The following is a 25,042-nucleotide window of genomic DNA, read 5'->3' on the forward strand; positions in this document are numbered from 1 at the left end:
TGGTTCTGCAGCAGCTGACACACTGCGGAGGGTCCAGAAAGCCAGAGACTTTCACCGGCTGCAGCATAAGCGTGTCGTCCAGGAGAAAAACAGGATCATAGAGGACATGAGAAAGCTTAAAGTGCAGTGCAGCAGTTATGAACCCGAAGTAAAGCGCATGAATGAAAAATACAAAGCAGTTTTAAAGCAGACCATGCTGGTGAGCTTGGAGAGGGACAAGGCAAAATCAGCTCAGCACAACATCCCAAACTGTGAGGATTCATGTGAAGAAGGAGCAGTGAATACAGTAGGAGAGCCAAGGGTCAAAGGGACGACTGGCCAGGTGATGCAACCAAGACCTCCTTCATCTGCAAAATCGCAAAGAGCCAGTCCCAGGAAGGCAAATGTTTGCTGAAATAAACCTTTCTGACAATATTTTCATTGTACAGCGCAGTTTTGAGATGTCCAAACTTTCCTGAAGTATTTAAATGTTGACCTAATCTGTAGCTACTAGATCAAATAACCAAAGCCCTACATGTCAAATAGGAAAATAAACCTAAAATAGGTATGGTAGACTATTATGATTTACCCCCTGCATGAACTTTGCCTGTCAGATGTAAGTTTTGTCATCATGAACATGACTATAATAATCTATAAAAGTGGGTATTATGCACCCAAATTCTAAGAACTTGCTGCAGTGTTTGAGTTTTTGTTTTTTAACCTATATATGAATCATTGCTCTGTTGTTGAAGTTGAGACATGTTGCATAGTAGATCATAACCACAAGAGGGCAATCTTTAGCTAAGTTTTGGTTACACTAACAGTCAACATCAACTGACTGCAAGTAAGTCCAGAGAACAGCGGGGAAGAGGAATCTGCTGAGCTGCACTCAAAGATAAACCAGTGAAACACCAGTGTTATTCCTGCTCATAAGAGTGCTCATGTTTCCCTTTGACAGCCACAGCTATGGTACCAAGTGTCAGCGTGGGGTTTGGATTAAAATAAGCTACTAGAAATAACAGGCAGTAGCATTACAGGGCTAATGTGAATCTTTGCTGCTTTATAAGTTCATAACACCCGAGGAAGGCAATATCACTTTCCTACATTATTGCAGATCATATTTCATGTTTGTAGAGTGTAGATGTCTTGTTCACAGATATCTCAGTGGCATTGCAAATGCTTGATACATACAGAGATCATATGTCTTTTCTCTCCCGTCTTGCACTTCATACTTGAGATGAAGAGAATGCTTTACAGAGATGCTGAGAGAGCTCTTTGATCCGCAGAGGCCCAGGCGTACGTGTGACCAAATGATTTATGGTCCTCACAGGACCCTTTAAAGCGCCACCCGCTCTGCCGTTCCGAAACATCCATTTATGACTTCAAAATTCAGTGTGAGACCACACTCCAGGGCCAACAAGCCTCCCTGCTCTCTCTCCATAATGTTCAGAGTGAGACTTAGCCTCAAATGAAATATTAATATGTTTTTGCCCCGGCAGGCACCGGGGCAGGCCTCGTGGACTTGGATTTGAACTTTGGCAAGTTTTACAAATGCCACAAAAAGTCTATTTTTCTCCCTTTTTTCTTTCCATGCAGCCTGCGTCCTTCGCTGTCGCCTCTCAGACCTCTTTATTTCAACTTCTCCACACAACATTTAATATTTAGTTTTTTAATCGTACATCAGGGACGCTGACTGACGCTTTTGGATGCACTCACCGTGCAACCTTTATGACAGATAATGAGAGATAAGAATGCGATACAGGGAAGGAAGCGGTTACAGACTGAGATGTAGATAAGGAATGAAAAGGATTTCTATCAGCGGTCTGTGCTACGTTGCAAGTCTTAATCACTCGCAGTAATCACAAGTCATTTTGTGCCGTTTTTGGTCTTTTTAAATGACTTCTACATGCGAGTCTGGTTTGGAAAGAGGAAGGAGGTTTCTTTTCCGACCACAAGCTAAAAGTACTTCTCTCTTTCTTCTGCTCCCTGAAGTGGTTTGTTAAACTCAGACACAATGACATAATGTGTTATGCTGCTCTTTGGTGCTTCTTCATAATATTTCCTGGCGCAGAGATGCCATTACTCTGCTGCCCTCGAGGAATGTAAGTGAGGAATTTAATGTTCCCTCTCCACTCTTGTTTTCATCTATAGTGCATAATTGTGCCATTTAAAGACTTTGTGATTTTCACAAATGGCTGCAGAGTCAATGAGGTGGCTGGAGGCTGGAGGAGGCAGCCCATCCTTTCCTCCCTCCTCAAATCAGAGGGGACATCTCTCTCAGTCTTTAGAAGAAGTTTTCAGCTATGTGGCCGCGTCTTAAATACCCAAAGCTGATTTGAATTCCTCCCCCGCCTGCGCGACTCCCTGGGCTGCCCTCTCCGCTGACAGGCCTGTCCACTTCACAGCCCGCGACGACCTTCGTGTCATACCAAAGAGAAAGAGGAATGAGAGGGAGAATATTCACGTCTCAGCTCACTTGGCTCATGCTGAATCACTCTGAATCCTCTGCCTTGTATATGCAATTGAAATACACCAGTCTTTCATTTGAATCTGATTTAGCGAGGTAGCTTAAGCCTTGTTAGCAGCTTATTTATAATGCGTTGGCTCCTTAAGCCTCAAAATATATATCTTAAAGAAATGCTCCTTTCGCAATTCATCATCAATTCTCCCTGCCATCCCTTTCTAATCTATATATATGAAATTGATTCACCCTGTCTGACAGAATTCCCTTCTTAATAAATCAGCTTTCTGTGAACCTATATAGTGGCCGGTGGGTCAAACTCAGCAATATTTTCTGCTTTAATGCACCGAGCTGCGCAGAGATTGGCCCGTGGCAGTGACTCAGCAGGCATCCATCATCTTCAAGGAGAGCTGCGCGCATGAATTACCCAGAGATGGAACTGACAAAATCCTGCATTTTTCTTTCAGCTCTGCTCATCTCAGTGACGGGCTTTTATGTCAGTTTTTTAAGATTTTTTGTGGGAATATTCGCTCCAAACCAAGAGACATTTATTGCTTTTGAGTTACAAGAAGTGAAGGATGTGCGGACTGCTAGTGCCTCGGCTGTTGAGATCGGTATCCAGCATGTTGATGTTGGCATGTGAACACCTCGTAAAAAAACCAATTCCGGTTAACATGGTAATGTCTTTGCTTTTATTGGATTAAGGAAACATTTAAAAAGAGTTAGAGAACATTTCCAAATACATGAGATAATGTCAAATCTGCATGGCGGTCAAAGCTGTTTTTTCTATAAGCTCAAATGATGTCCAATTGAAGCCAGTGGTCAATCCATATCAGTTGATTGGATGTGATTTCACTTGAGGAATAGTTTGACATTTTGGGATAAACACCAGTAACAATAGAAAACTGGTACCACTCCATGACTGTGCGTTAAATATGAAGCTAAAATCAGGAGACTGTTAGCTTAGCTTAGCATCAAGACTGGAAACAGCAAGCCTGGATCTGTCCAATAGCACAAGGGGGCAGGGGGAGGATTTGACTTGGCCTGGCCAGCAGAGACTATAGTTTCCCCCTAGATCCAGTCTTTATGCTAAGCTAAGCTAAGCTTAACCAAACTAATTGTCTCCTGGCTTATGTTCATGATTGACATAATCATTAGAAACCTTTTGCAAACCTGAAAGGTTGACCCTGACGATGTGGCGACCTGTTATGATGTTAGGGACGTTTTGCTAGCATGGTATGGCTTCACTGCAAATCCATATCGTCTTTATGCTAGGATGAAAAAATTCTTGCCATATGGGAGTAGTCTCTTTTGGATGCCTCCAAGAGCAAAAGCTGCCCCTGAGTGGTTTGATAAGTATGAAAACATTTAGAATCATTCACTATGAACTTTGCAGTTATCAAATATAGACCCTGCTGAACACCGATAGGATAGTTTGGACTGACATGTTCAACAGCACTGTCCAACAGCATTATGAACACCAAATCAGGGAATATCATTTGAAAAAAAAGGTGTTTCATCTCTTCCGAAGATCTCAAGAGACTTGTTCAGGGATTGCAAATGGCCGACAGCCTCCCGATACGCAGACGATGGCTTTTTCAATAATAAGAATTTGACAGAGGCCAGATAAGCCAATGAATTTGCATTGGCCCATAAATAACCCTCCTGCTGCCATACATGCTGAAAGGTCAGCAGGCTGATATATTGAGCTGACATCACAAAGCTGTTACAGAGGATGTACACGTCATAAATATATCTCTGTTTGTGTCTCTCTCTGCCTTTCCTTCATTAGGGCCGGAGTGATGTGACAGGACGCCGGACAGCCATCAGAGGAAGTTCTGACAGGTGGAGTTAGGGAGGCTGTTTGGAGGAGGTGATGTCAGGCCAAAGACGATTGACATGAGGTGAGTGAAGACAGCCAACGCCCCGTTTCTGATCTGATGGGAGGTGGCAGCAGATGAAGAGAAGGAGCCAAATTCAGCCTGAAAGCATGGTCACAGTCTCAGGTCAGTGGGAACAGAGAGGAGGCGAGGAGAGCCACTGGAGGAATACTGAACAGGGAATACCTTGTCAAGACTGTCAATCACAAAGAAATCACGCTTAACTCAAAGTCTGCAGTTGCTACAACACTTTTTCCTTTTACAGCCTGATGCAAGTAAGTGAAAAGATAACACCTTGTGTTGACTTTTCGAAGTTTTAGCAGTCATTTCAATCAGCTGTGATAAAATTTTAGTGACCAGAGTAATTGCAGTGATCAAGGAACATGTGACCCCAGTCTAGTTTGCTGGGCCAAGCTAGCTTATTTTGAGGTAAACGGAAAAGTTAGCACGTCCACACCGGAAAACTGAGTGCATGTACATTTTACCATTTATTTTCTCTTAAAAATAGGTTAAACTAAGCCTGTTGAGCCTGCCATGGGGATCATGTTTGCCAATTTGTGGTGAAGGGCCTTTTTCCCTACACAAACCTTCCAGTATGAGTGATATATCAGTTCTGCTAATATCATTTCCTGTCGACACATAAGCTAATTTAGCGGCTGACGCTAAGCTCTAAACAAGAGTTAGGTCAGAAGATATGATATTATTTGTATATACAGTAGGTTTATAGGTTTTCTACTGTACACTTAATGTTAATGGGAAGCTAACACCAGCATTCAGCTAACACAGAGCTTGGCAGCTATAGTGCCTCGTGAGCAACAACCACCCGAAATGGTGATTTTTAATGTTTAATTTCTTAACGAATTAAACAAATAAGATACAACAGGTAAATTGTATTACCTTTTAATAACTAGTTGTTTTCCCCTGTTTCCAGTCTTCTCGATAAGCTAGAATTAGCAGATAAGCTATTCTCGCCAAATGTCAAACTTTTTGTTTAAGATATTGAAGTTATTTGTAAGTGGCTTTACAATTACCTGTACAGCTCTATCAGTCACTTTCATAGGTGTTGTCATTTTCTGCTATTGTCAATGAACGTAGCTAGGAAGCTGAATAGGGCCTTTGGTAGCCTGCTAACTAGCTAGCTAGCTATTTAGGAAGATGGTGTCCACGTTGTGGCACCTCTTTCAAATTGCAAGCTAGCAAACTAAAGCGAGCAAAAACCTCACGTGTTGCTACGTTGCAGAAGGGGATTTAAAGTGTTTTAGTGATTACCCATTTACAATAAAATGCTAGTATGTGAAGCTTGACAAAAATAGATTTACAAGCTGACAACATGTCATTTAGCCTTTTTGCTGACGCATGGAGCAGGCAAGGACATCTTTATTGGGAAGCACTGAAACTACCTGAAAAGGCTGATATCTTGCTCTCATGCTGCTTTTAGTTAGGGATCTGTGTCACAGGCTTATTAGCTGTGATTTCTCTAGATGGGCACAAAAATAAATCCTCAATTGTTGACGAAATCGGAGAAGTGTCTGGTGATTTAGAAGTCCTGAAAAATGGGCTATGAGTGTTGATCCTGTCCTCCTTATAGACGAACTCGCTCCCTCCTGCTAAAGTAGAGCTTGTTTGTGACTGCCTTTTCCCACATCGCATGTTGTTTGGGACGAAGATCCTCCAGTCAACAGAAACTAATACTTACTTTGTGGTTCCCACTACTTGAAAAGGATGTTTAAAGCCACTAACTACATACGAACCTGACTGAGCTTTTATGGGAAATATCGCTATGCTCGGCCATTTCCAACCGCAATCCTATAGATTGAAGGCTATCTAATTATTCTGTTAGAAGTTATTATCACCAGCTTTGTTCTTGAGGGGATGACTGAACCCAAAGTGGAGCGGAAACAATGCGGCATGCCACAACACAACCGCAATGACTGCTAAAACTGTGAGGATTCTCTTTGTATTGACCACACACGGTGACACATACTCAGAATGAAGTCTGAACTTTAATTTCACATTTACGTCAGCAGAGGAAACGGGTTGATATGGTTGATTTCTGTGACGTGTTGGTGTGTATTTGTCTGCAGCATTTTCACACACTTGGACACTTCCGCCTCGGTCCATCAGATCAGCAACCAGAGGTTTCCCAGGATACATTAGCCCAAGGGTACAGTCAATGAGTGATACCCTGCTGGAAGCCGTCACAGCAGTGTGTGTGCGTGTTTTCGTGTGAGGCTGATCCCGGCCTTTATCATTGATGTTTTTCTGAGAAATCAGAATGGCATCCTGGGGTTGTTCGTCATCGCGACGACACCGCGACAGATCACAACCAGCTTTTCCAGGTTATCTGATGACTGTGTCAGCTGCTCGGGACCTTCCACTTGTCTGTTTTCTCCCGCAACGAGAAGCTGAAGGATATTCAGCATCAATTATGTTCTTCAGGGAAAATGCCAAGATTAAAAATAACCTATCTTATTTTTCCGTCTGTTTGTGACTATAAAAACCATAATAATGAGACTGTGAGCACTGCATGCTTACGTCATGAGCTGAGGGCTTTGATCAGTAAATGAGCGCAGGATGAGTCATCCTGTTCACTTAGATTGCCTTACACATTTACACAGGCTCACAGGCCTCATCAGATTGCCTCATACGCTGGACTTCCTGGTGGCATCATTTTGGGTGGGCCTTGGTACAATTTTAGGAACCATTATTTTCCATGCTTTTATTTTGAACCCAATAAACTCTCGCCACAGTACAGTGCAGGTGATTTGTGCAGATGGATAAACTGAAAATAGGTAGAGACCCAGATGCAGATGCGCACATTTACGTCAGCGTCCTGCAAAAATACTCTCGCCCAGACCATGCTGTGTCTCCATCCCCGGCCAAATGAATTAAAAATGACACAAGATATTTAAATAGACAAAGTTTGACTCCTGAAACAGATGGTCTGGACTACATTTAGATTTTTTTCCCCCTCCGCAGCCTATTTGCCCTTGGCTGCTGTAATATAAATGGATTACGGTCTTTCACAGGAGAGAGCTTCCTGCTGCTTTATCCTGCCAACCAGGCACAATACCTGTAACACTCGCCATCCGTAATTGGAGACTTAGTGGCGTTTCAACCCCATGATACTTAATTTGAAGTCTGAGGCACTTATGTTGTGTTTTTCTGGGAAAGAGAGAGGGAAAGACTGAGCTGCTGCAAAAACAGTTACACAATTTGTTAATGGAGCCCAGTGCACAAAACTGCTTTTTTTTTTTCAGAGAAGGTCCCAATGGAGGGGCTGCACGTTGGTGCAGTGGTTAGCGCTGCTGCCTCACAGCGAGAAGGTTTCTAGTTCGAGTCCAGGTTCTGATGATGTGGGCCTTTTTGCATTGAGTTCTCCCCGTGCATCCCTCCAGGTACTCCGGCTTCCTCCCACAGTCCAAAGACATGCTCGTTAGGTTCATTGGTGACCTTAAAAAGGTGTGAATATGTGGCGTTCAGTCTACGATGTACCCTGCCTCTCGCCCATTGACAGCTCGGATAGGCGTCCCATGACCCTGAACAGGATAAGCGGTATAGCTAATAGATGGATGGTCTCAATGGAGCATAAAGATCTTACGGAACAAAGACTTTTACACTGTGTCTCCACTGAACTTTTATTGAATCTGATACAACACAAGAAATATTTCTGCAAAAATATACCCCCAATCTTCATAAGGAATCTGTGATTAAATAGGTTACATCAAAATGGCAAACTAGAATATTAATATGGGATCTTTTGATTCTTATAACATGCAGGAATATATTAGAAACTTAAAATAGTATATATAAAGTATCCCTAAGTGCAGACGAGCTCATAAAAGCCGGCCTGCTTACAGTTGAAACAGCATTGATGGACTCAAACATTAAACTAAATAAACATAGAAGTTCTTGTCAGATTTTTAAACCAATCTTCAGTTTCTTAAATGTTTTGAGCAAAAATGTGGACACAATTGTACCGTGTACACTCTATATGCTTCTTTTGGGTCTTTCGATCGTCTGACTTTCAGTCTGCGGATCTCCCTGGAGAGCAAAGAACACATCATGTAAGTATCCATCAAAGTTAGTACACTTGTTTTAGGGAGGATAAACACGACGTCAAGACTCACCAGGACGGAGAAAGCCCCGGAGCGACCTGAGTTCCCTCTCTTGGGTGGGTCGAGCTTTACCTGTCTCTTTGCTCGAGTCACCTAGAAGTGAAATCAACAGATAAGAAGTTGTGTTTGGGACCTGACGTTAAAAAGCCATTTCAACGGACGGATCGCACCGGTAAGTTGATCAATGTGATCCAATAAAACCAAGTAAGGTTCCCCGACAACTCTGCCTCCTTCAGCACGGAGGTCGATAAAGACTCACCTGTAGGGGGTTGGATTTCTTGTCGTTGCTCAGGAGGGAGAAGGAGCCGACACGGGATTTACGCTTGTTCTTTTTCTTAGTGGCAGCTTGAGGCAAGTGTCGCCTGGACCTATCAGCCTTAGAGACAAAACGCAGGGATTAGCACACATACTGATGAATAATGTGCACACATTTGTGCCATTTGAATCCAGGCTAGTCTCCTTCTAACAAAGATGCTCTTATATGGTACTTTTTATCAACTCAGTGAACAAACAAAGTGGATGATTTCTGTATTTCAGATGATTCAGAGTGACTAAAACTTCACTGGACCTGTGGCAGTAAACCAGTCACCACCTCCCCCACATGTGGCTTCTGCTCACTCCGACTCCCGTGTGACTAACGCGATTGGCTTACCTGGATGAGAGTGTTAGGGAAGCCTTTGACAGAGACGGCCCCAGGCAGGCCGGAGTGGCTCAGGTGGGTGGGACCCCTCCGCTCCAGCTGTCTCTTACGTCTGAACAAATTCTGCAAGGATGAGACAGTCACAACCACATCCACACCCACAGAGGGAAACAACAGCTCTTGCATAGAGTCTTATGTGAGAGGAATGTTCTAGTTTTCCTTTCTGCTTTTAATAGCACTCAAATCCATCATAGGGGGAAGGATACTGCAAAATTATTATCGCCAGCGTCCCCGCCATGTCCTGCATTCCTCATTGATCTGCTCATAAACGAAGCACTGCCATCGATCCACTCGTTTTCCTAATAAATGGACTGTCACTCGCAGAAACAACAGGTTTCCGTTTGCCAATTAGGACTTTGTGGTGAATTTATAACTCTACCCCCCGGGCCTCGACTCCAATCAATGCTGCATTTTTTTTTACCCCCGAGTTATATAAGAGTGGAAATAAAAAAAGACCGCTTCCATTATTGGATAATAACTTCCTGCTCCTTCTCTTTTTCCGCTCTGTTGAAAACAAACCCTGACTACATTAGCCACAAAATATTTGCCTCGCAATAATTTGCTATGCCATTTAAAGGGCTTACAGTGATTGCCTTTGACCTACATTTGGAGCTTAGTATATTTGAGAATTCATTGCAGCAACAGCTGTACAGATGGAGTCGGAGGATAATTGTACTGTGCATATGTTACTGCAGGGATGCACATATTGCTAATTTGCGTTAGAGGCTTGCATTACATTTTTATCAGTGACATTTAGCCTGCATTGATTACTATAACCGTGTTTATGCTTGTTTCTGCCTCCTCTTTACTCTTGCCCTCGGCCTGCTGTCGGATTTCTAGGACCGACTCCCTCAGAGTTAAACCTGCTATAATCCAGATCGCTCTCACAGAGCACTGAAAGGATTGAGCAGGGAGTAAGTAAGAGCACCTACCAGTCCTTCAGGTAAGGGTAGCGCCCTCTGCTGCTTGTCATCATCATACTGTGAAGAGGAAGAGAACAGAGTCAAGAGGTAGTCTTTTTTATCCAGCATAGAAGTGGACGCATTCATAATAACACAGATGTTGCCACACTGCAGTAAGTTTAATTTTACTGTGGGAAAACAGTCGACTGACCCAGACAAACCATGTGGAACAAAATGTCCCAATTTACATAAAAACTAGTCAAAACAAATAATTCTTCCTCACTCAAGTCACCAAATATGGCACCATTTCAGTGTGGAAGCTACAGCTGTTTTGCAAGCTTAATTAGACCAAGCTGTATGTTGTGTGTGTGTGTGTGTGTGTGTGGGGGGGGGGGTTATTAAGCTAAATCTGCCACAATCCATTTGGCTTTCTGCTGTTGTGCACGTAATGTGTCTCTGCGTCCCGTAAATTACTCATCGAATGCATTCCACTCCATTATAAACACGAGTGACCTCGGTGGGAAAAAGGCAAAACGCAAGTAAACTAAAGCAAATGCAGCCTCGGAAAAGATGCTGCATCGGGTATTAGTTAGCCGCCACCACATTAGAAGCCTCTAATTGCGCATGCTGTAATTACAATAGAAATAGCTGCTGCAGAATATGTGGCACAAACAGGATTCTCAATGAAACTCTTTCATGTGTGGGTGAAAATCCTCCTCTCTGCTCCTGCAGCTGTCCAATCCGTTGTCCAGATGAGGGCGATTGCTTTGGACACAACACGAGGACTGTCCGCAGAAAAAAATGCTAAACCGCAAGTTTAAAGTATAACAGCCGGCTGCCACATGAAAAGCCAAAAGAAGGGAGCTGAAAGATTTTTGTTCCACAGAGGGGTGTATTTTCAGAGTGGCTGTAAAAACCATCACAATGAGACTTTGTTTCTGTTAGAAAAATAAATGATACGTCTCCACAGGTCAGAGTTAGACTGTACACGTCTCCAGCCAGCCCGAAGCACACTTGACCACTATTATCGTCACAGCAGGCTGTTTTCCGAGGAGTCAGAGTGAAGTCACATTCCAGCAGAGTCACTGGCGTCCTCTGACCGGAGCTAATGTAGAAACACTGACCAACGCTGAGTCTGAAATAAAACACTGTGTGCTTTTAGTCATTTATACCTAAACTGAAGAAACAAACTCTTAAATATTGTTATGAATCTTTTAAAAAATACTGATATTAGCATGGATCTTAATCCACATCATTCACCCTAAGGCAAAAAACGTTCTAAAATCTAAGACTTCAAGCTTGAGCAATCTGAGATGTGGTTTGTAAAGAAACATTTTGATAAAAATGTACTGTTATTTTCAAAAATGTAACATACTATTCTACTGAAATTAGAATCATATAGACTTGACATAACTTGGAGATGTAGCCCAGCTTTCAGCAGTCTAATTGTATTACATAAAGTGTTGAACTGAAGCGCCCTTAATGGAGAACATGCTGATAATTCATTTTTTTCCCGCTTTCATTCAACAGACGTGTTATGCAGTTTAGTCCAGAAAACAACATTTAAAAAGACTCAAACAAGCGTCACACACCCCTGTAGTGTCCCATCAACACTGACGATGACTGATACATAATGAACACCTTGGTCAGCCCTGTCAATCCCTAACTATCACATCCATTAGAAGCGCGTCTCTTACCTGTCCGTCTGCGGTCTGTCCGCTGACACACAGCTCTCCCTGTGTTGATCCTGAGCAGTCGAGGGCGTGTGACAGCAGGCTCGCCTGCAGGCACAGCACGCACAGCCAGATAGTAAACCCCATGATCCAGGCAGGAACTCGAGTGTTCCCAGCCCCTGTCAGCTCTCTGCTTTATACTCTCGGCTCTGCTAATGGGGACCAGATGCAGGGGAACGGGAGGCCATGCCAGCTTCACGCAGACAAACAGCCCACCACAAGCCTGCTCTCTGCGCCAGCCAGTGGCCTGCGGTCCTGCAGAAACATGTCAGACATGTAGAGGGGCCTCCCCTTTAAAAAGCTCCCCCTACCCAAAGAGGAGCAGAAAGGACATTTTCCACTTATGCCTGCACTGTAGCTCCAGCCAAAGAGTGTGTGCGCTTGAGTATGAGTAAATAAGAGAGTGGGGAAACTTGCGTTGTCAAACCTCCCGACATAACACATGAAAAATTGGTGGTTTGGTTCTTGTAATGTCTTGAAGAAATGCCGGATTACGCAGCGATTTGTCTCTTTTCCTTGTGCTTTCAAAAATGTGTACATACAGAAGCTGTTTATACAGTTCCAAACACTTCAGTAAGCCTTTTAGAATTACAGTAATTACTCCTCAGTAGTCTTCTCAGAGGAATATACAGCAGCTATCAACACAGTCAATCCATCTCTCAGCTCGCAGACTTTTGTTGAATGAGCGCTGGCAAAGAGATGAAATCCCCACTGTCAGTTGTGGATAAAAGTCATGATACGTCTATTTTAAGGGAAACTACTGAATAAAAACTGAAAAAAAGACTTCATTCATTTTCTCTTTAAGTTGTACAATGGGTTTTACATTGTCTGGACAGCATGTTGAGGAGGGTTAATGTACCTCTGTGGTAGCTTATACGGCCTGTAAAACACAGCACACCATAAAGAATGAATCTCCTGATGGAGCCGGTTATACATGAATAGACACCCTGTCTCAAGGTGTATTACAGGATGGAAACAGTGAGAGGGAGTGGGAGAAACCAGAATCCAGCCTTCGAGCCTCAGGCTCTGGGTCACAGAGGAACTGTTTCCCCGCTGAGATTGGACACAAGTACCGCTGTGAAAATTGTGGAAATTAGATGAGTTTCATTTCCTGTCCAAGCCAAGCCCATATAGAACTTTCCTGTCCTCTAGCGTATCAGTAACTTTGTGAAAGATTGTGAAACCATTTGTAAAGTCTCTGACAATTTCCCAGTGAGTCACAGTTTAAGTGGTGAGAATGAAAGATGGTTATTCATTTTCAGGCTCGCAATCCTCCACTCCCTCTTTTCTCTGAGATATCTCCTTGTTGAGGTTCAGCGAGACCACTGGCCAGACGGCTACAAGCTAACCATGTGAATTGATGGAGGGGATGTTTAGTCAGGAAACAAAGGAGGGGAAGAGTGAAAAATTACCCAAGAACAGCTAACATTGCTTTACTTGGCAGCCAATCCAAAATGAACTTGAGTCCAGGAGTGGACAATCTTCTCGGCCAATTTATTGGGCAGACCTAGCTATATATTTCAGTGTCGTTCCGACAGAGACCAAGTTGCTTAGGTTTAACAAAACATCAGGCGACTTCTTGTAAAACTGTTGAAATTATGTAACCATCATTACAAGTTTACATGAAGCTCTCACAAACCACAATGTAGCCATGTAAAGAGACAAGGGACAAGAGGCAAGAGGGACTTATTCCGTACCCCAAATCCATTTCTGATGTTACAAATGTTGGCTGTACATTGTAAACGTGGCCAAAGTTTAAAAAAAAATGATGTAAATGTATGTAAAAGTAATGTAATGTTAGGTTTCAGAAGGCTTATTCTACTCTTGAGATTTTATGGCGTCAAAAAGTCATGTATTTCTTTGTATGTTTATCAACTGCAGGCACAATGGAACACAGAGTTCAAAGGACACGCCCACTTGGCAGCGCAGTCTGTCCCTGTAAAGAAAGAGTTTGTTCTGTGAGTTTGCATAAAAGGGCTCTTTTAGTTGTAAAATAAAGCACCAGACAACACTGAGTTCAGATATCTGTTGGTTCACGCCAATTCGTGGAGGACTCTTCCTCAGCAGAGCCCAGTACGAAGCTGCATTTGCAGCTAGGCTTGCGCTATGACATCGTGCTGAAGAATCAAAATTGCCCGCCAGCAGTAAGTCACGTTAACTCTAAGATGTTTGAGCTTGTATTTATGATAAGATCAAACTGCTTCCGAAAGCATTCTAGGAAGCTAACGGTGATTTACATTACAAAGATACAAAGCTGCATTTGTTGCTAGGCTTACGCTAACAACGTCGTGCTGAAGTGTCAGTACCACCCCCAAGCAGTAAGTAACTTAAACATTATATCTCCGAAATGTTTTGTTTTGTATTTATAATAAGACCAAACTGCTTCCAAAGTCAGTTTCAGTGCTAACAATGTTACATTAGCCGGAGCATTTTAGGAAGCTAACGGTGATTTATAGTATGAAGCTGCATTTATGGTTAGGCTTGTGCTAACAACATTGTGTTGAAGGGTCAGAACTGTCTGCAAGCAGTAAGTAATTTTAACATTATATCTCTGAAATGTTTAGTCTTGTATTTATAATAAGACCAAACTGCTTCCAAAAGCAGTTTCAGAGCTAACAATGTTACGTTAGCCATAGCATTCTAGGAAGCTAATGATGATTTAAAGCATGAAGCTACATTTGTGGCTAGGCTTGCGCTAACAATGTTGTGCTGAAGTGTCAGTACCACCCCCAAGCAGTAAGTAACTTATACATTAGATCTCTGAAATGTTTTGTTTTGTATTTATAATAAGACCAAACTGCTTCCAAAGTCAGTTTCAGTGCTAACAATGTGACATTAGCCGGAGCATTCTAGGAAGCTAACGGTGATTTATAGTATGAAGCTGCATTTATGGTTGAGCTTGTGCTAACAACGTTGTGTTGAAGAGTCAGAACTGCCTGCAAGCAGTAAGTCACGTTGACATTGTATCTCTGAAATGTTTTTTTTGATGTATTTATAATAACACCAAACTGCTTCCGAAAGCAATTTCAGAGCTAACAATGTTACGTTAGCCGGAGCATTCTAGGAAGCTAACAGTGATTTGCACAGAGGTCTAACTGTGCAGCTGTGCACCAAGCTTTCATATATGTGACTGTATTTTTGCCACATCTGCTACAAAACCTGCCGTTATTCATGTGGGAAAGAACTAATAACATTATTACTTAGCTCTCTAGTTATCTTGCTTTGTAGCTAATGATGCAGTGCAGTAACAGAATACGTAGGCCTGGGCATTTACGCCTTATTTAACCTACTTAATTTTTTGTTGACTAGTACGTTGTTGTGTGTCTTTGCCCAATTAGATCCTGTTTGTAATAAGAGAAGGACGAGGAGGAAGATGAAGAAGTTAAAGCAGAGCCACACTCAGTATTCCTCCCTACCTCACTTCCCATGGGAAGTGTCATTTATCAGTGGCTCTGCTTTGAGCTGCTGTCAAAGTGTCTGACGATGATTCTCTACGACAAGCAGCTGTTGACCTTGTAAGAAAACCAAAAAAAAAAATACACATCTCTTCCACTACAAACTGTCTGCTCTGACCAGAGATGAGAAATTTGTGACACATAAACACTCATAGAAATATGTTTGTGTCTGTGTGAGCAAAAGGAACAAAGCTCTTTCACAGCAGGATGACAGAGGAGAGAAACAGGACATCAGACTTACTGTAAGACACAACATCTGGATAAGGAGACATGACTCATAAAGTAATGTATGTTTTGAATTAGGTTGTCGAAATATTGACTTTTATTTCCCCATTTGTTAAAGGGTTCTGCCAAATTACAGAGAAACATTTCCTAATCCCTTTGTTATTTATTCATGTAGATGGGTTTGGTTTTATTTGCCCAGATTTTGAGATATCTGTCCCAGAAAAGAATGCAGCTGCATAAATATTGAATTTGATGAAAGTTCAACAGGACTTAATTTTCAAAGCTTTGCTTTCAGAAATAATGCCCCTGTTACCTGTTTTACTTTTGAATTTAAAGTTTTACACTGCATCCTTTCAGCTCTAGTCAAGAGTCGGATAGCTTAGCTTAGCATTAAGACTTGAAACAAATGGAATAGCACTAGCTCTGGCCAAAGCTTAAAAATGAAGGTGAAAACATGTTCATTTCGGAGCTGTAAAGGTGCTGGTAGGTGGATTTTGTAACTTTCAGACAGTTTTAGGCAAGTTGTTTCACTTGCCTTCAGTCTGGATGCCTAGATAAGCCAATTTATGGCTAGCTTGATATTGGACGATAAGACCCAGACCATCAGATAAGCAAATTTCCCCAAGGGTTGAACTATTCCTTTAGGGGGCTTTCACATTAGGGACCCGGGCCCGGATCCCGAGATCACTTGACCCCAAAATCCTCTGAACTGCACGGCCATGGATGATGCCGTAGGAAGGTAGGTGAGAGGGTCGTTCTTGAGATTTTCTCCAAAATATGAATAATAGCAGGCGTAGTGAGAAGGTTGACTCCCTTGTATGGACTTGGGATCGTGCAATTCGCACACTTTTCTAAACTGGAACGACAACATAAATATATGCATAGTTGATGATACTCTTACTTTTTTGTGCTTCGGAGTCCTACCGCAAGTGTACTCGGGTATGGAGCGAAATTATTAATGTGAAAGCTGACAGGCGGGGCAGAGGAGATGGGGGGCAATCATACTCGGGCACGGTACGAAGCAGTTGTACCTTATGTCAAAACGCCCTTAAAGTTCACACAAAAGCAGAGATAAATATTTGTCTAATGTCATTTGCGTGAACTTCAAACAAACGTCAACAGCCAATATACCAACTGTGCGTTGGCTATTAGCTAGCTGGCAATGTATGCACCAGTGAGGCTGAGTGTTTGTGCTCAGTTCAGCATCTCTAAAAACTGTCTGAACATAATATTTCCCAACGTTCTCTCACCTTTTTGTCTCTGTACACAAATTTTCAGCTCAAATAGACGAGTCTTTGAGGCAGTTTGCAATGCCCCAGGCGAATTCGATCGAGGTATGATCCTATCCAGGCCTCCATCTGGCAAAAGAAACACATGTCATGCTCCAGAAAACATTTCATAATAATATATCTGTTTAAATATTATATGCAACGTTTTATAGGAAAGTAATTTGTTAGCAATGTGTGTACTTTATGTCGGGTCATGTAGATAAGAGCCTCCAGCTGAGAATGACAGGCTCCATAGAGCCTGACAGGCTTATAGGTCTGATTGCAAATCAATACTCCTCTTCAGAACACTGTCCTCTTCTTTTTCTGTGCGGCTGCTTTGGTAACGGCTTTGTCAAAGAAGCGAGGCTTTCAGTCCTCTCATGTGGAAACAGCGGAGGAAGCCAAGGCCGAGAATGAGGAAAAACAGTTCAGCTGTACCGCAATTTGTGTATTTATCACTGAACAAAGACGGATTATTGTCTGGCCCCTTTACGTTTAATTTTCCCTTTATGTGTCGTCGGCTGTTTGAGCATCACATCCGGCGCTTATTTGACTCAAAGTGAATCTTTAATAAATCATCAGCTACCGAGCAACATTAGTCTTTAATCTCACATCCGTACTCTGATGCCCCCCGTGGTACTTCACTGAATAAAAAGGCACTCTGCAATCACAGCGTTCATTTTCCCATATCAGACGGATGAAATACTGCTTTATTCCAAATCCAGTCCTTTAGATACGCTTCAGAGTTTAGACATCAAAGCGCGCAGAAAGAGAAAACATTGAGTCTGTAGATAATCAATTCAATCGTAAATCACTGTGGATTTGGGCTGTGTGGAGACATTAAATCTCAAACACATCAACACACAAATAGACGGTTTTGAAAGAGTGAGAAACTCCTTTCTGCTCCACGAAAGCAAGATAGGCCAGGTGCGTGTTGGAACGTGAATCTGTGACAACAAAAGGGCACACTGCTTTAATGGCGTTGCCATGAGGGCTTTGTTCACACAGTTAAATGTGAGGGTTAATAGACATAGAGCCCATAACTATCAGTTGATTTCCTCATATACAGCAGCTTATATAATATTCTGCCTTCCATTTTTGGGTTGATTTAATTGTCAGTGTTCCTGTGGACTCTGTAGATCAGAATCATAAACTGTTTAATAATTGGACGAAGCCACTGTGATATTGCCCATTGGTTTCTTGGCTGCGTAAATCGAGCCTTGAGTTAGGGATTTGGCTGCCACTATGTTGGTTTAGTTACCATATTTGGACAAGAGGGTGGTGCTGTGGCAGGTGAAGACACATACCAGGCAACGTAAAATTACTAGTGTTCTCATCACTGCAGTCCACTGTAATCTCTGCGGGGAAAAGCCAACAATCCTCACTCCTGTGCACTGGCCGACGAATAAAAAAAATGTATGATAAATACTGACTACGCTAACAAGGTAGGTATGGCGAGCACAGTGTAGTTGCAACTTGACAGACTTCTTGGACTGCCACATAGTTCCATAAATCACAGAGCAAGATGTTTTGTGATGTTTTGCAGCAAAATATCCAAAAGGCACAAACAACATAAACATATCGGAGACATTCAATGACTGTTCAATGACTGTATGGCTGTGTTGATGTCTAGCAGACAGCTACCTGCCACTCAAGTGACCCCACCCCTTAAATTCAAGGCTTAATATAATGAAAACAGCCCTGGTACAGAATAAGCTATATAAAACTAAACAATTTTTATGCCAGGCTGTAAACATAAACATCCCCAGCGCTCTGCATGTCGAAGTGTCCTTGGCAAGACACCAAACCCCAAATAGCTCCCAGTGGCATAGCCAACAGTGTTTGAATGTTCCCTCCAGGAACTGCAATTTTTTGACAATTCCACATTGGTTTAATTTTGGTTCATGTTTCAACATTCACCTGGCCTAGCAATATAACCCTGAGGTTGGTGCTTGATCAGAATACAAATCACAAGGAAGTTTAACGGGGCCGAGCTTTTTCAAACCATGGCACTCCTAACAGTGCTATTTAAATGCCACCCCTGTTACACCCATTGCTATGTACATGACAAGCATTCAAATGCCTAATTTCAACTAAAAATTTGACAATGCATCTGTTACATTAATTCATGGAACAACAATATTTTGGCTTTTCTCGATGAGCCAACTTGGCACCTTTACAGCAGTTAATAGCCTCCTCCGGCAGGTCAGGCATTAAGCTGGGGGACAACTGGCTTCCCTTCTCCACTAAAAGCCACAAGTCAAATAGTTTCACTTTACAGTCAGATGTTAGGTTGGATCAGGTTCGGTCATCTCGCACAGAGCTGGGATGTATTAGCAGTTTTTCCAAGCTCTTACAGTGTCAAATGTTTCAACTGCTTGCTATGAGTGCTGTGCAACAGGAAAACTTGTGCCATGTGATTTTATTACATCTATATGAGAAACAAATGTCTGTCATGTCATCAATCTTTGCATTAAAATAGCTCTAAAAGATTAATTTCCTATGTAGAAATCCGTGTCTTTGAGGTGATGTAAGATACCTGCACCATGCTTCCATTGATATTGTAATGAATCTTTATGGAGGCAATGATATATAAGTAGAAAAGTGCTTATTAACCCCAACTTGTTCATTCAATATCACCGCTCATCGACCATTGTCCATTCAGCCAGAATACTAAACAGGATATCATGAGAGACCGTCAGACGTAGTACAGGTCATGCCCCCTCGCTACCTCTCATTTTTATCCCATCCTCTCTCTGTTCTGGTTACCATGGCAGCAAGGAGTTGGATTCAAACAATGCCACTGAGGGTTGAAGCATTTGACAAGAGGAAGAGAGCCGATCGCATCTGTATCTGTGTGAGAGAAGGTGTGGACGGGCTCAGTCTGATGTGTACGCTGTCAGGCTGTTGCCACACACACACATTATTACATACAGCACACGGCATAATCAGAGTATAGTTAGCATCTTTGTATGTTTTTGTTGAGTATATATGGATCCATAAAGAACAGTGTTTTTCTCTGGGTGTATTGACCAAAGGCTGATAGGAACTGTTTTTGTCCCTGTGGCCATGAGGAATGAATTGAATCTGAAATTATTTACTTTGCCCACAGAGAGCTCACTGACAGGCCGTTTTGCATTCTGATTGGATGTTTTTTTGTCCTTCACCACAAGTCAGATCTCATTGTGTTTCAGTGAGAACTTATTTTTCTGTAGTAAAATCATGTAGTCCTTGATAATCAGCACCTTACAGTGTCAAAAAAGTTTGGATGGACTCCCTAGTTGGGCCCATCATTGACTTCGCAAAGAGGGTTATACTGTATTTTCGATGCAATTTGTCGGTTTGTTAGCGGGGTTATGGAAAAACTAGTCGCCCAATTTTCATGAAATTTGGTGGAAATTTGGAGCATGGGCCAAAAAGGAAACCATTACATTTTGGAGTAGATCCAAATTCAACTAAAAAACAAGCAAGACCAATGGCCTTGGCGGAGGCCTGCTCTCCGAGCGCTCTACTAGCGTAGAATTACGTGAGAAATCTTTACATATAAGGCAAGTTATTGAGCTTATAAGTAAAGTTGGCGTAACAACGGCATTCATTTAGAGTCACAAGTCCAATATCGAATCTCCTTATAGCTCTGAAGTGAGTCTTTTTTACATTGCTGTTCCGCACAGCCCAGTAACGAAGCTCTGCCGTTATTGCTATTTTACATTGAACCAAGCAACGCTGAAGTAAAGCTGCCCCAGTGCGTGTTGTTACTCAGCGTTCCGGCGTAGTGGAAGCAACACGTGGGCGAGGTGTAAACACACACAAACAGACTGCCGCTGTTCCGCCTTACCAGCTCCACCTCCATTTTGCCGTTTTACATAGAGACAAGGCGTTACGGAGGCTCAAGGCCTTGAACTGGCAGTGTAAACGGTGCTTTAGTCTCCACCAACTACTAACGTACGAATAAAACACCTGGCTAATAAGCAGCTAAATACTGTGCTATGTCTACAAGCTAGCTAACATAGCAGAGTTGACAGCTATTTCTTGCCGGGCAGCGAGATTACAGCAGTTCAAATATGTTTCTTTTGCTGAAATTTACTTTTTGCTGCAGTTTTAAAAGAGGTTTGTGAGAGTGCTGACACTGTACTTAAGTTGATAAAACAAAAGTTATGACCTGAAAGTTAGTTACATTTGGCAATAATGCTCTGTGGGTTAGTCGCTGCTAGCCACCTGTTTCACATTTTCACTTGATCCGTTGTTTATATAAAAGTAATGGTTATGCATTTTTGGCCTAAAAGAGAAAAACTGTAGAAGCCATTCCGTTCATTTACTGACATTTCTACAGATAATCAGGTGCACTCATAGGCTGGCTGGAATGACCACAGCCTCAAATGCTGGAGTGTTCATTCCCCAGTGGTACGTGTTAACAACTGTTGCAAAATCCATCCCATTACAGAAATATCTCACAGAGCTGGGTGGCTAGCAACAAAAACACCTCTTTTGTAAACAGCTGTGGCTAAACTTGGCTCAAGGAAAGTATTGGCAATCAAACCGGGAAGTGGAGTGGCTGGCAAATTTACTCTCACTCATGCACATTTGTGAAATAAACAGAGGAAAGCAGGGGGGTTCGCAGGCTTCTGTGCTGTGTGACTAATATAGTCTGGAAGAAAGGAGACTGACCAGACTGTCAATATGTTGTGGTTTCTAAACACTAGAAGGGAAAAGAATTAGGGAGAGGCAGCTGGAGGCTAAAAGGAACAACTCTGAGTAAGAAAACTTTTTGAACTGGACGTGAAAAACTCAAATGGGATCTGGCTACAAACGTAGAAGAACATTCATACTTTAAAGCTTTAAAGCCACAGGCCAATTTTCCTCAAAGGAATTTCTGACTTCCTGTTGTCTCCTTTCTATAATTTGTCATGTTCATGCATTGCATTTTTGTTCACTTGTTTGTGTTTAAATGCAAATGAGTTTTAATGAACATCTGCTCTGGAGGTATTCTGCAGCACCTGAGCAAGCTGGCTCCATCCAGCACAAACACACACACGGCTGAGTCTTAAATATCCTAAAGGTAAGTCAGTTGTTTCCTATTACGAGTGTTATTTCCCTCAGCTTCTGCTTTAACTCATTACTCGACCCACGGGAGGATCTGCTCTTGTTTATTAGCTGTAAAAGGGGAAATGGCTTTATGACTCCCTTCCATCACTTGAGCCCAGTGCACCCTGGAGTTTCTGGAACAACATTTCACAACCAATGTAAACAAATTACAACTAAATCCCTCTATTCCTCAAATCTAAATATATGAAACACTCTCATTTTCTCTCTTTAGATTAAATTAGATGCATTTCTTTGTCTCACTCCACCCTGTGAAGAACAGCACAATGCATGGAGTGACTCACCATGTTTGTTTGCTGTTTGTGATGCTCTGTTTCCATCACTGGAATGGCCACTTATGGGCAATTAGTCATGCTGAGTAGGCAGAGGCTTCACCTCCACCTTGGCGCTGGCAGCCACAAGAAAATGTATGTTTAAATGGAATAAGCTGAGCGAGTGCAGACTGAACACGCCGGCTGCGGTGAGGGGGATGGATATGTTGCTCATCTTGACATTAGTAGGTAGACAGAAGAGGATTTAACGGACATTATCGTGGGATTAAAAGCAGGAGTTTTAATCCAAAATCAATACTCGAGTAGAGAGATCAGGCTTTAGTACTTTTATAGCAATTGTTACAAATTATGTATTTTAGTAATTGTTTTCCAATGAATGAATTGAATATGCTTAATGGGCTTGTTAGAGTAGCTTTACGGCCACTCTATTGGGTAATCATATGTAATTCTACTAAAGAGCAGCCAGTTCTCATGCTGTTGGCAATTATGTTTATTTTTAACGCATGCATGTGAACTGGCAGGATTATTTGAACAACGTGGCGCATGAAGGTGATAAAATATGCTTATTTTCTGACTTTTTGACGCAGAAAATTTACAAGAGTGCAATGGATTTTTGGAGATCAAAAGTCCAGAAGGATGCACGGTTATCTAAAGTAAGACAAGGCAGCAGTTGCATGATGACTGAAATTAAACATACCTTGTTGGCGACATATTCATCCTACAAATGTGAACTTTAAGAGGTAAGAAAATCCCATTGATTGGTGCCAAATTATCAGTCGGCAGTGTTTACACACTTCAGAGGAAGTGGTCCGGCCGTGAAAAGCTTCCCCTCCCCTGAGAATCACAGGAGAAAGAAAAGTCAACAGCAGCAGATATGACCGCTGTTACCAGGTGGAGGCAGAGGCCGGCTTATGTAAGTAGGCCAATGTAGATCATGGATCACTGAAGAGTGACTCAATGTTGATGGTCACAGGTGCAAAAGCCTGTCGTCTTAGGTGAGTGCATCTGACACACCTGCTGCCTCCATGCACACAGAAAGGCCACTGTGTGTCTGTGACGTCTTTGTGTGCAGGTACCAAGCCAGCTGCAAGGACTGGTTGATTAGTGCTTATAGTTGGACTAATGGTGCAATGTTGGGGGAGATATCTTCCCGGACAACGCCACATTTTAGATGGAAACAATGTTTTATTTTACATCCACAATCCATATCTTTTGATGCCACTCAAATGTTTCTTTTTAGTGCATGCTTTCTCCAAATTCAAACTGATGTTTTAGGGTTTGGTCACGGTAACAAAATCATGTATTGCACCTTCTACCACATTCAATTTTAATCATTCACAGTGCAACCAGGTGGCAGGTCTCATTTTGGAGGCCCCCTGGTGGCTGACATTTGTGCATGCTTTGACATTCCTTGCTCCTGTGGGTCCCCATTTGATTGTTTTCTGCCTGCATGAAATTACAGCCATAGTACAATTTGTTGTCTTTGCAGAAGAATCGGTGTTACAAATTTCAAATCAAAACATCCATGCATCAACGCTTCATGGCTGCCAACACACAGTTAAAATTCATTGATCATTTGTGTGGTTTTGAAGGCTGACATTTGGTTGAAGGACGGGATCATATAGTGTGCAGTGAAGCCCTCAGAGAGAAGGGACCTCAAATGCCAGCATTCAGGCTGTGGAGCTTTAATCTGTCTCCAAATACACAAAAATACTGAATGTCACAACAGACAATACCCACACACATGAGAACACAGTAACACCAGCATGTGACACGGATAGAAGGACCAGAATGCTTTGCTCTCTAAATATTCCACTTTAGCAATCATAAAGCCCCGGCATGCTCTAAGGACTCCCATGCTCGGAAAATCTATCACATATAGTGAAAACATGTTCAGGCATGGCATCGTGCCGTCGTGTGAAAATGCAACAGGTCAGACTGTTGCATTTTCACACGACGGCTACTGAAAAGGACTGCATTTAAATTCCCTCTGTTCCCACATAGGAGCTTGATGGGATTATTAAAGTGTAAAAATGTACATATTCAACAAGCCAACTGCCCCCAGGCAGAAATGTAAATACTTGTAAGAAATAGGAGAATTAGCCACAAAATTAAGAGCTTATGAATTTATTCACCTCAGGTCTGCAGATATAAATGCAGATTCATACCCGGAATGACTCAGCGGCAGAGCATAAAGCGTAAACACCAGCTTTACTGGAGCATGAAGCCTTTAATAAGCTTTACTCAAACGTATATGTGACCAGTAGGTGCTTTAAAGTTGCAGAAATGTGCTTGTGACCAGGGATTGGTCACGTAAAACCCTAGAATGACCCCTCAGTCTGCACTGGAGCTACTTATTGACCTACAATAGAAAACTGGGATTGTACTAGGGTTGTACCGGGAGTCTGTGCTTTGTAAAGTTGTTCCCATTTCTATCCTATCATAGTGACAATGTCTCCATGCGCCTGTCTTCTCCCATCTGCTTTGAGTTCACCCGATTTAAGTCTGCATCGTGAAACTGTCACTTTTGTATTTCTTCTACATTGCCTTTGTTGTAGTGCTACACCCGCAACCCATGTGGTTATATTTTAATGTGTTTGTTTCCACTGCTTTAGCAAAATCTTGCAGACAAAGCAAGTTAAACTGCACTTTAGCAGGCCAGACAGTTATTTAACTCTCCAAGCACCACTGAACATTTGCTGTGCAGTCGTGCTTGCTCAAGTTAAAGATTTGAATAATCCCCGTCTGTGACCTTTTAGCAATAACTGCCAAGACCTTATATTTCGACACTAGGCTAATTCTAGCTGGGACTGTACAGTACAGTGAAATAAAGTCCCGGTTACTGGACATTTTTTACTGAATTACTGTTACTGAAATCAGTGAGTCTCAGTAGAAGTTCTATGTTTAGGACCGAGTCTTTTCATGCTCTCTGAGCTTAAATATTTCCAT

General features: G+C 42.2%; 1 protein-coding gene across 1 annotated transcript; it reads right to left on the reverse strand.

Annotated features, from left to right (window-relative positions):
• Positions 1 to 7,945: 7,945 nt before the first annotated feature.
• Positions 7,946 to 11,977, reverse strand: LOC138596128 (uncharacterized). The gene is made up of 6 exons (XM_069667735.1): positions 11,738 to 11,977; positions 10,071 to 10,118; positions 9,091 to 9,201; positions 8,698 to 8,814; positions 8,451 to 8,531; positions 7,946 to 8,364 (listed from the first exon to the last, which is right to left on the reverse strand). Exons 1-6 carry the CDS (start codon positions 11,858 to 11,860, stop codon positions 8,311 to 8,313), a joined length of 534 nt encoding a protein of 177 aa, XP_069523836.1. The 5' UTR covers positions 11,861 to 11,977; the 3' UTR covers positions 7,946 to 8,310.
• Positions 11,978 to 25,042: the final 13,065 nt, after the last annotated feature.

Source organism: Semicossyphus pulcher, unplaced genomic scaffold, assembly GCF_022749685.1.
Source record: "Semicossyphus pulcher isolate SPU_LCO1_2020_fin unplaced genomic scaffold, fSemPul1.0.p SCAF_18, whole genome shotgun sequence".
NCBI lineage: Eukaryota > Metazoa > Chordata > Actinopteri > Labriformes > Labridae > Semicossyphus > Semicossyphus pulcher.

What these genes read in the sequence shown, in the direction of transcription:
- LOC138596128 (XM_069667735.1), bottom strand. Translation starts at nt 11,860, where the DNA reads ATGGGGTTTACTATCTGGCTGTGCGTGCTGTGCCTGCAGGCGAGCCTG. An exon ending in AGAAATCCAACCCCCTACAG is followed by an intron (nt 8,532 to 8,697) that starts GTGAGTCTTTAT and finishes TTTCACTTCTAG; the next exon opens with GTGACTCGAGCAAAGAGACA. An exon ending in CCGGGGCTTTCTCCGTCCTG is followed by an intron (nt 8,365 to 8,450) that starts GTGAGTCTTGAC and finishes TTTGCTCTCCAG; the next exon opens with GGAGATCCGCAGACTGAAAG.